The sequence below is a fragment of the Podarcis melisellensis genome (assembly GCF_964234715.1).
Source record: "Podarcis melisellensis genome assembly, chromosome: 12".
Lineage (NCBI taxonomy): Eukaryota > Metazoa > Chordata > Lepidosauria > Squamata > Lacertidae > Podarcis > Podarcis melisellensis.
Window position 1 is genome coordinate 51,137,157 of NC_138544.1, and position 12,069 is coordinate 51,149,225.

Below are 12,069 nucleotides of genomic sequence, written 5' to 3' on the forward strand. Positions count from 1 at the left end.
TCTGCAAGTTTAGATCTGCTTCCTGCAAGTTTAGATCTACTCCTGCCCTCTGGGGCAGCAGCAGATAGCAAGTTTCTGCCCTCTTTTCTGTGATTCTCCAGCTTCAACCTAGAGTGGAATAGCCCAGGAAAGCTGTGACAGTTCTTATAATGCATTTCTAGCTTAAAGTCAGGAAAAGAAATGAAAGCAACCCATCCTTACGTTCTGGGAAACAGTCTTCTGGTTCCATCATCTCTTCTGCCAGCTCAGGCATCTGCTCCAGAAGCTCTGGCGGGATTGCCAGGTCCACTGTGCTTCCTTCCGACAGACTGATTTCATCAAACTTCTAGGGGAGAAACAGGGGCAAAGGTGAGGAGAGGAAGAACATTAATCAGTCTCCTCTTAACGGAAGTGGCTGTGCTTTAAAGAAGGAGCCAGCAATGGATGATTCAGCCAGCTGGAGAGAGGATGAAAGGAAGAAAAGATTTGCTCATGCATTTTCATACAACACAGTGACCATTGCAAAAGAGTTGCAGCATACGACAAATGAACGAAATATGTAAAAATGAAACAACTGCACAGCAGCATTTTGTAAAAAAGGCGACGTTTTTGCTTAGTGGTTGGAAAGATTAAGATAAGTGCCAATTTCAAAGGAGATCTGTGTTTCTGTTTGCATATAGGTTCAGGAAAAAATGCAAATTTAGTAAGAGTGTGTTTAAATGAGAACTGGATACTTTTTGTTTAAAAAATAGCTTTTATTAATATATAGCCCTTCCCAATAGAAATACAGAAATGTAAAATTAACGTGCCATGTGGTTTACCTCCCTGTTCCACTTATAACATGTCATGGGTGCAGGTTCATAACCTTCTTCCAAGAACTGAATAAATTTACCCACCAATCCCTAACTGGTACTACATGCAGGGGGGGGGGAGGTTCAAATACAGAGGAAAATAGCATGTCCGGGAGAAGTCTAGAAAGCTTCTTCCTAACATCTAGTTTTCTTGGTGCAGTTAGGAGCATCCAGCCACACCTTTCCCCACTGGCAGTCCTTGGTAGAACTAGATCAGCATATTTCAGGCATGTTTTTTTCTGACACACTCCCAGTTCATCGATGGTGACAGCAAGGCCCACCAGCTTGGCCAGAGCCTTCCACCATCTGAAAGCACATTCTAGAATACGGCCCAGAATCCTTTGCAGAAGGCAAGATTCCTGGAATACGTGCTCATAAGTTCCTCAGCAAGTAGAGGCAGAAAATGTTTACTGCTCCCACGGATAAATATCACTTGGTGGTTCAAATCTTATTGCGTCCTCGGTCTTTAAACATTTTCATGAGCTCCTGTGCTGCCAAAGCACAAAGGGTGTTGGGTTTGTTGTTGCTTGTGTGGTTGATATTCCAGGATAAAAAGGGAGAAATATCAACCACCTAGCTTTCAAAGAGCAATCTGGAACTGCCTCCATATGGACAAATCTGCCTCTTCAGCAATGTCTGAGAGAAGAGATGATCTTTACCTTGTGGCTAATTGCAGCCTCCTGCTTCTCTCCCGCCCCTTCCCCCGCCCCAATTCAAATGAATGCACCAGACAGAGAGAAAGCACTACCTTCAGAAGAAGAGATTAAGGGCAGAAATAACAGCTCTCTGGAGATTTGCGTGAAGAATGCTCCTAAAAAAAACCCCACACCCTTCTGCAATGGAAATGAAAACATCTGAGCAGCTGATTATTTGGCTACTGCAGACTTCCCGGGAACATAAAAGATGGGGCCATTTTCAGGAACTGAGATCCTGTTTCAAAGATGGATTTTGAAGGGAGACCAAGATGGACCCTTTTTTAAGAAAAGGTTTGGTAAACCAGGTTATACGGATGACTACAGCCCAAACTAGACAAGAAGTAACAGAGGCTGCATACATTAAAAATACATTTAAAGCATATTTCTTCCCCCCAAAGAATCATGGGAGAGCTGCAGTTTGTTATGGGTGCTGTAGCTCCGAGAGACTGCAAACTACAACTCCCAGGATTCTTTGCAGAAAAGCAATGTACTTTTTAATCTATGGTGTGATCTAAGTTTTCCTTAGTAGGGAAATAATAGCTCTGGGTGGAATGGTGGTGGTGGTGGGGTAGTTTACCCCCTGCAGAACTGTGGTCCTAATCCAAAAGCCCCTGGGAGCTGCGTGATGCCCTTAGAAACTGATTACTTTTTGATAAAACATCCCAGGATGCCTGTTTGTCTGTCTTATCCTATTAGCCAGTGGGGTGTAGTGGTTAAGAGCGGTAGACTCGTAATCTGGTGAACCGGGTTCGCGTCTCCGCTCCTCCACATGCAGCTGCTGGGTGACCTTGGGCTAGTAACACTTCTTTGAAGTCGCTCAGCCCCACTCACCTCACAGAGTGTTTGTTGTGGGGGAAGAAGGGAAAGGAGAATGTTAGCCGCTTTGAGACTCCTTAGGGTAGTGATAAAGCGGGATATCAAATCCAAACTCTTCTTAAAATACTTGAAAAGAAGGCAGGGGGAGTTGGAACTACCATACCACACTTTGAAAAGAAGGAGTGCCGTATTTTTCGCTCCATAAGGTGCACCTGACCATAAGGTGCACCTACTTTTTTTTGGGGGGGGGGGGAAATTCAAGAAAAAATATATGCGGCTCTTGGGGACTTTTGCGGGAGGTGGGGGAAGTGAGAGAGCCTCGCTCTGTCCCTTCCTCCACCTCCCACAAAAGCCAGGGATAGCTGCGTGAAGCCTCCCCAGGGCAGCGGAATGAAGGCTCCCCGCTGCCTTGTGGAGGCTTCACGGGCTACCCTAGAGCTGCTCCGGAGCTTGTTGGGGCTGGCGGGGGAAGCCCAGGTTTCCCCCACCGCCAGCCCCAAAAAGCACGTCGGGGAGCAGCGGAAAGGCTGTGCGCAGCCTTCCCGCTGCTCCCCAGGGCTGGTGGTGGGGGGAAGCACTTTTCCCCACCGCCAGCCCCAAAGAGCAGCCTTTCTGCTGCTCCCTGACCTGCTCTTTGGGGCTGGCAGTGGGGGGAAGCCCAGCTTATGTAGCGAAAAATACGGTAAACTTGACACAAGGCAGGCAATGCAGGATTGCTTGCAATGTTTGCTTTGATAACAAGGGCCTGCTTTGAAGATGGTGATTTGGTGCTCTGGGAGAGGGTGCTCAAACCCATCCTTCAGTTCAGATCCCTCCTGCCCCCACCCCAAGCTTATCAGAGAAAATATCCCCACAACAACCCCCAAATTAACACACCAGCCCATTGAGGGGCCCCTCACTGGAGGAAAGAGTTAAGCACCATCTCTAATAGCACTGTGTCTCTGATCTTTAAATCAGCTCAGCCAGGCTTCAAAATGAGAAGGAAAAGGCACCAAGGACCAGCCCCCCCCCCTTCTCATATGGTTCAGCTTTAAGTCCCTTTCTGGTATGAGGTTTTGGGAAAAGGAGAAGCAGAGACTCCAAAAAGAAAACATTAGATTACCCGAGCAGGTGAACAGAGAAAATACATTGGTTGTTGCATCAGCGTGCATAAGCCCCAGCCTGATAACCTGACAGTGACAAAAGGAAAGATTATAATATCTGCAAAACTCAGCAGCACAGCCGCAGGAGGGATGAGAGAGGAACCAGAAACGAAGCAGCACAATTAAAAAGCAACAACAACAGTGCATTGCAAGCAATCTAAGAGCCATTTTAGAGTCATCCATATAAACTGAGGTGGGGGCTGGGGCACAGAAACACTTTTGTGGTACGGAAAATATCAAGAAGCTGATGGCGTGGATCGCTGATTTGTCCCTCCTCTATTTAGGCCCCAGTTTCACCCCTGTTCCTCAATTTGTAGCCAAAAGTTCAGAAATCGGAGCTTTCCGCTTGGCCTTACTCCAGTGCATATGATTCCCCTTGTGATTTCTGCATTGCCTCCAACTCTTCTCTTGGCGGCTTGACAAAGCTGTTGGCGTACTTCCTGGGTTGCCCCATGCGCTTGAGCTAGTTGTCATACGAGCCACCAGACAGTTAAGCCATTGCCTGCTTCCCAGGGCTTGGACATGAAATTGTGGGTCCAGTTGTATGTGCTGTCCTACACGGAGCTAAGCCTTCAAAAATAGCATCGTTTGGGTGTTGTTGCTGGCGTATGTCACCTCACATGAACTTCTGCCTCATTTTTCACTGTCCCATGGACAGGTGCCATGCTCTTTGATCTCCCTCTTAAACAGTCACAAATAGAATCTAATTGTGCTCTTTGGAGATGGCATTTGTGTTCTGCGCACATTTAAAGGTGGTGGAGGAAAGAAAGCTTGTTGTTGTTGCTGCTGCTGCTTCCTACGACCGGGCCATTCGGAAAGTTTGACTTGAAATGGAAGCATGCCGTTTTCCTTTTCCCACTTTGTTTCGTACAGAGTGCACCTGGGTCCCAGGCAATGAGTTTCTTGTTCATTTAGTCAGTGCGCATCGATTCTCATGCTGTATGGGGTGAAACCATCCCCCAACTACTAAATATTCAACTTTGTAAAAGCATGGTCTGCAATTCAACAAAGTTATATGCATGTGCTCTATATACAGCCGGGGATATATTTAATGTTTCTATGACAGGCTGAGCAGGCAAGGTACCTTTTAAGCAGAAAAACAGCTTGCTGCCTCAGTAAACTCGTATGTGTGGTTCCACCCCCAGGAGAAACTTCAGGCACCTCCAGTTATGCAACATCCTCACCCGTGCTCTGTAGGATGGTTGCATCTGCGAATGTATGCTATGTGCAACTGAAGTTATGCTTAGGACGGAAACTGCTATATGACCAGCTTTTCATCCAAATGATAGACATGACCTCAGGCTATAGCAGAGAACCCACTTGGCAATTGTAACCAGCTTTTGTTTTTCCAAATGGTGCATTCTGGAATTCCATTCCTGGACATTGCATGAATTCTCTGCTTTTAATTCTCTCCATACTTACCACAGCTATAGTGGCCATTCTGCGTTGTTTTGCTTTGGCACCGGATAGGCTCATTTATAAAGGAAATGACCCCCCCTCCCGCATGCCCCATGCAACCCTCGCCAATTTCTACTGCATGCACTACAGAGTTCCAGCAACGGACGGCATGCAGAAAGCAGGCAGCAAAGGGTTACCTCTTGTTCCCCTACTGGTGGGACCGGAGACTCATCCTTTGACTGTTTGTCCGTTTGCAACTCACTTAACTCTTCGCAAATCTCAGAGGCCTGACTCCGAACAGCTGGGCTTTTGTAGCGCTGCCCTTTCAGTTGCTGTTGTTTGTCCTGGTGGAAATAATCCTAAATGGGTTTATTCCCCCCCTTATTCCAGCATGCTCATTTCATAAGCAGAACACACAGACAGACACATACGGCCCCAGTGAGAACAGAAAAATCAGCGTCAAATATGCTCATTAAAAGTGGCACCTCGGGGCAGCAAAGGGTGAAGGAACAAGATTGCATTTAATTAACTGTGCAATTTTTACAATAATTTCCATTGCACTTTGACAGGGTCATCAGACTCGGGCAAATTCAAACTACAGACCTTTGAGCTACGGCAGCTCTCTGGGAAACTCATGGCTTCGTTTGGCCAAAGCAGCTTTACTTGGTTCTTGGCCTTACTCCCTGCTTCCCTCTGGGATTGGTCACAGTCCTTTCGTGAACCTCCCCTTCCTGTCAGCAGCACTGATTTTATGCAGCAACACACACACACATCTCATGAAGATGGTGGATTCCGCTTCTTAATTAGTCCCTGCCCTTTCCTCTGGCCTCACTGCCCTTCGTCAGATACCCCAGGCTAACCTGCTCACTAATACATACCCTCCAACTTTCCTCAGAAGAAAACAGAGAGATCCCAGAGAAAAAAAGGCACATTTCTCACTCCCCCACAACTGACCCTCCCGGACTCTTCCATTTTTGTGTTGTCCCCTCCTGCAGAGCACTTTTCCTATTGGAAGAAGGGCTATTCCAATGGGACAAAACACACACACCCTCCACCGCCTTGAGAAAACCCCTTAATCCAGATTCACAAAAAGAAAAACGCACACCGCAACAGCTCGGGGCCAAAAAACGAGGACCCCCATTTTGATCAGTGGGATGTTGGAGGGCCTGCAATCCCTGAGGGCCATTTGCCAGTTGTGGGGTTGGGCCAGAGAAAAATGGAGGCGGAGCACTAAATGTAAATATTACCTTTGTAGAAGAGGCCAGAGGTGGTGAAGGACATCTTCTTGCCAGACAAAAATCTCGTAAGGAGGGTGGAAGCAGGGCCATTAGGGGGTTTGTCTGGGGAAGTGATGTGTTCTTGTGAGAGACTAAGGGTCAGACAGAGAGGCTTGGAGGGCTGCATTCAGGCCCTGGATCTGAGGTTCCTCACCCCTGTGCTAAGCCAAGACAAGACCTCCCAAGTTTGCATGTTAAAACTGCTAGGGACTAAACCCTGTGCAGAACGAGCTCCTGAGCTCCTCAGGAAGAGGATAGGAGGTTGATGAGTTAGTTGGGTGTGGGTAGAGAAGGGTAAACAGTGGGGAGGACTGGCCCACTGCTCCATGCCCTTTCCTTTCTTCTGCCGCTCAGGCATGGTAGCCTGAGGAAGGAGGGTAGGTTTCAAACCAGCTGTCCCCAGCATTTAGAGACAGAGGAACTGCTCACAACTCACATTAGATCGGAAGTGAAACAGACTGCTTCTCACCCAAGCAGTTAATTGCTGAACCAATACATATTGGCTCTTCAGAGCTCTCCACTAGGAAAGTCAAGGTGAAACATATCTCCATTATTTTGTGAGGGCAGTGTTTTGAAAAACTGGCCCATGGGAAAACTGGGAGCAGGAGCCCAAAGCATACTCCTGCAGGTGACCAGCTCATCCCGCATGGAATTTTTCTGGGGGGCTCTGGCCCAAGTTTTCCTAGAGGCAGACCTTCAAAGCAGGGCTGAAGGACAGAAGACCCCTTCTGCAATCTGAGCCAAAGAAGAATTTGAAAACCTATCCATTCTTAAGGAAACCAGCCCTGAGTGCTCACTGGAAGGACAGATCCTGAAGCTGAGGGTCCAATACTTTGGCCACCTCATAAGAAGAGAAGACTCCCGAGAAAAGACCCTGATGTTGGGAAAGATGGAGGGCACAAGGAGAAGGGGACGACAGAGGACGAGATGGTTGGACAGTGTTCTCGAAGCTACCAGCATGAGTTTGACCAAACTGCAGGAGGCAGTGGAAGACAGGAGTGCCTGGTGTGCTCTGGTCCATGGGGTCACAAAGAGTTGGACACGACTAAACGACTAAACAACAACAATGTTCACCTCTCCTTTGAGGGAAGCTATAAGTGCAATCCTGCATTCATTTTCCTGGGAGTAACATACTGTCATGTTTATTTCCAGGCCCAAGCCCAAGGAATGCAGGAGCCAGCCTCTAAACCATGCTCCCAACCGAAAGAGAAGCAGATTTGTGCCCAGACACCCAAGCTGTTCTTTGCACAAGTCTTTCTGGCAACTCTGCAGAGTGGCTGTGTGTCAGGAGGGCTGCCCTCTGTTTACAGGGCTGCCTGGTCCAAATATAGTTTGAAGATTAAAAAACATAAGAAGAGAGAGCAGGGACCTTGAAGTGTGTTGTCAACGATTGGCACCTGAAAAATAGACTAAGCAGGCATGCAGATTACCTGATCAGAGTCTTCGCCACTATGATCAGATAGTTTGCATTTCTATTTAAATTACAATAACTGTTTCTAAATTTGAACCGACACATACTACTACTACTACTACTACTACTACTACTACTAATAATAATAATAATTTATTTATACCCCGCCCATCTGGCTGGGTTTCCCCAGCCACTCTGGGCAGCTTCCAACAAAACACTAAAATACAATAACCTATTAAACATTAAAAGCTTCCCTAAACAGGGCTGCCTTCAGATGTCTTCTAAAAGTTTGGTAGTTATTTTTCTCTTTGACATCTGATGGAAGGGCGTTCCACAGGGCGGGTGCCACTACCGAGAAGGCCCTCTGCCTGCTTCCCTGTAACTTGACCTCTTGCAGCGAGGGAACTGCCAGAAGGCCCTCAGCACTGGACCTCAGTGCCCGGGCAGAATGATGGAGGTGGAGACGCTCCTTCAGGTATACTGGACCGAGGCCGTTTAGGGCTTTAAAGGTCAGCACCAACACTTGAGCACAGTGGCGTAGCATGGGAGGTGCAGGGGGGTCAGCCGCACCGGGCGCAACATCTGGGGGTTAGGGTTAGGGGGCGCAAATCCACGGGTTAGGGGGTGCAAATTACTTGCCTTGCCCCGGGTGCTGACAACCCACGCTACATCACTGCTTGAGCATATGTGAATTTTATGCAAAATCTAGGTTCTCTTTGGCTCTCCTTTTTGGGCGATGTGCGTGGCCATTGTACAACTGCATCAAACTGCCTTAACTCCCCTTGCTACTGAAACGCATTAACAACGCTCTGCCTGGTTTCAATGGTTTGCTAAGGAGAGCTTTGAGGAGGGGCTTTCCCTGCTGTTTAAAAAGGCAATTACAAGCAGAACAGGTTTTTTAAAACAATAGTTATTTCCAACTCTTTGCATTTGGCTCATGCCACATCCTCATGTTTTACTGCCCATGCTTGATGAGCCTAATATTATTGATGTCACGGTTATTAGCCCACCTGCCATGGTTGGACAGTTCCCTCACTGCGGGGAACAGCACAGCAGAAACAGAGAAAAATGTTTCATTTCAGACTGAAATAGCAGTAAAGACAAAAGAAAGCTTTTTGGCTAAGTAATTTGGAGGCGGGGAAATAAATGCTTTCCGTTTGCCGAGTTCATACTATAACCACCCCCTTCAAACGCTGCTATGATCTTTCAGTAAATTTATTTGAGATTATATTAGTGATTTCCTGCTGCAAAGGGCATGGGACTCAATGCATATTTTAACTTACTACAAATTGATTCAGCGCCCCCGCCCCCCCCAGCCCCAAACTGTACCCTGGGCTTGAGAAAGTGCTGCAAGTAAATGCTGGGCATGTACTTTAATCAATTCTCCACAGGCCAAAAGATCACATTGATACAATCAGGGGAGCTGGAATTTTGTCTGCATCAAAAACAGTCCATAATGGACAAGGGGGGACCTTAAGCAGTGCAAGAAATCAGCCGCATTAACTTTTCGTTTCTTTAAAATCGACATTCCCTCCCCCAAACGAATTGCAAGCATAATACAAACGATTTTATTCATACAGCTCTTTCGCACTAATTGGGGCTTTATGCAAAAGACAATAAGATGCAGCAGTTACACTTGAGGCACTCTGCATAATCAATGAAATGTAACATGACACAAAACAGCAGAATCCTATACATGCCTACTCAGCTCTGAGTACACCATTGAGTTCAGTGGGACTTGCTCCCTGGTAAGTGGGCCAAGGATTGCAGCCATAATTCCAGTTGGAAAGGGGAAGTGGAGACAGAATTGCCACATCTCAGGAACTGTTCCTGCATATGGAGTTGGGGTGGGGGGCAGTTAACCTCTTTCTCAGAGCCTGTAGGACTTACCGTATTTTTCGCTCTATAGGACGCACTTTTCCCCCTCCCAAAATTAAGGGGAAATGTGTGTGCGTCCTATGGAGCGAATGCAGGGTCTTTGGCTTCAGCGATAGCAATGCGAAGCCTCCAAAGCGCAGTGCAAGTGCTCCCTCCGCACTCCGGAGGCTACGCCGTGCTTTCGCTGAAGCCTGGAGAGCGAGAGGGGTCGGTGAGACCAACCCCTCTCGCTCTCCAGGCTTTAGGGATAGCTTCCTGAAGCCTTTGGAGCGCAGCGAGACCTCGCGCTGCGCTCCAAAGGCTTCGGGTTCCTTTTGCTGAAGGCTTCCCCCGCCCCAGCTCCATGGCTAAAAACGAAGCCAAGACAGCGACCAGGATCCATCCCGCTCGCTGTCTTGGCTTCTGCCAAAGCTGTGCACAGCTTCTCCCAGCTGGAGAGGTTGTGCACGGCTAAAGAGGAAGCCAAGACAGCCAGTGGGATGGATCCCACTCGCTGTCTTGGTTTCTTTGCTCTTTGGGGCGGGGAGGGGGGAGATTTTTTTTCTTGATTTCCCCCCCTAAAAACTAGGTGTGCCTTATGGTCCGGTGCGCCTTATGGAGCGAAAAATATGGTAAATCTCTGAGTTGGTCAACCAGAAGCACATGAGATCCACTCCAGCTTTTTTCCAAGGTTCTATGTTTACAAAGGCAATAAATAAATCCCATTTACCCCCTTCCCACAGCATTTTTAACATTACATTTTATCTGTATCATTACATTGTAACCACCCCCACAAAAAAAAGTTATCTTGAAAATTCATCAGCATTTTAGAGGAATCGTATCCAATGTACACATTTTTGCAAGGATTTTTGCCTTACATACCCACTTTTGCAAGCAATTTCCCCATATATAATGCATAATTCATTGTTTTCCCACAAACATGCACCTTATGCAGAATTTTCCATAATAGACACATTTTTGGAATACATTATTCAGTTGGAGAAACCGCATCCCAAAATTCAGAGAAGTGTCGCTTCCAAAGGAAAGCTTTATTTTGGAATTAGGAAGGTTTGCATTAAAATTTGAACTGAACTGAAGTCATCCCCCCCCCCATCCCCAAACATGATTTACAGAATTTGAGAACACGTGGGCAGGAATTCTGCATTAAAATCAGTAAAAGAAAAAAGGAAATGGATAACTGTTTTCCAAAAGAAATAACTACATCACAGACAACTGCCAGGCCTGTTCCCTGCTCAACCAGATTTGTATGCATGTGTATGTATATGTGTGCAAACACACACGCACACAACTTTCTTTTGAATTCCAAACAATTCATTATGTTTGCTGCAACAATAATACTTTTATTGACAGCAAAGATCCCCCACTGTGGGATGCTTATGTAATCTGTTCGTAATTGTTTTATGTCAAGCGCTGAGTTGCCAAGGCAGTATTCATCATACTAATATTTATTGAATCAGTGGTTTTTGTAATTTATAAGGTAGAAAGCATCAAGCGAGGCGATAAATTCATGCATACAAATGGAAACCGGGGTGTGAGCGTAGCTTTCCATGAGTTGCTTTTGGAGACAGGAATTTAAATTGTGTAACTACAGCCTCGTTCTCTTTGAAGAGCTTTCCCTCTGCTTCAGCCCTCTATTTCAGGCTGCAGGCAGAAGTTCACAAGGCGGAGTACCTTACAATACAGAAAGGAGAGATATACATAGTTGACATAAAATAACCCTCTGTCCCTCCCTGCACATCTTAGGGAGGAGGATTCTAGCCTAGCATTCACCTTGATATCTCATTTTTCATATGCAGGGACATTTCTATATTAGAAACATCAGACGAAGGAGCTCATACCTGCACTGTGAAGTGTTGCAGCCCAGATACAGTTTTTCTGTCTCAATAAGAACTGAGAACTTAAGGCTTCTGTTTGGCTCATGTAGGAAGAGGAGTTTGGATTTGATATCCCGCCTTTCACTCCCCTTCAGGAGTCTCAAAATGGCTAACACTCTCCTTTCCCTTCCTCCCCCACAACAAACACTCTGTGAGGTGAGTGGGGCTGAGAGACTTCAAGGAATTATGACTGGCCCAAGGTCACCCAGCAGCTGCATGTGGAAGAGCGGAGACACGAACCCGGTTCACCAGATTACGAGTCTATCACTCTTAACCACTACACCACACTGGCCCCATGTCTGGAATTTCCCAGACATTGCCAGGTTCTAGCCGTTGGAAACAGTGTCCGGGTGGAATTCGCTTAAATGTAGATTTAGAAAGACTCAGAAGTGTAGATTTTTGGCAAATTTCCTTTAAAATAGATTTTTTAAAACTCAACAGCTTGGGGGCAAAATTAAAAAACTCCACAGCTTTTGTATCCCAATTTTCACTTTTTCAAATATGGCAACCCTAACTCATGAAAATATATAGTTCTGCCATCTACAACCCGGTGCTGTCCAGATGTTATTGGACTCCAGTTCCTATCAGTCCCAGGCAGCACAGGCAATTGTGAGGGCTGATGAGAGTGGTAGTCCAAAACACCTGGAGGGCATTAGATTAGGGAAGGCTGATTTAGCTATTAAAGCCAATTTCTATACTGCTATTCATAACATATGTACACCCCAAGGCAGTTGACAAGAGAATGTTG

At 46.5% G+C, this 12,069-nt stretch overlaps 1 protein-coding gene across 10 annotated transcripts in view; it reads right to left on the reverse strand.

The window, feature by feature from the left end:
• LOC309381042 (sodium channel protein type 5 subunit alpha-like) overlaps positions 1 to 12,069 on the reverse strand; it is a 215,660-nt gene that overhangs the window by 57,272 nt on the left and 146,319 nt on the right. For 8 of the 10 annotated variants that reach the window (XM_081931408.1, XM_081931404.1, XM_081931406.1 and 5 more), the window contains 2 exons: positions 5,079 to 5,225; positions 202 to 325 (listed from right to left, as the gene is read on the reverse strand). In XM_081931408.1, the coding sequence (XP_081787534.1) occupies positions 202 to 325; positions 5,079 to 5,225 (271 nt within the window). The remainder of the gene's footprint in view (positions 1 to 201; positions 326 to 5,078; positions 5,226 to 12,069) is intronic. The other 2 variants (XM_081931409.1, XM_081931407.1) reach the window with 1 other exon arrangement.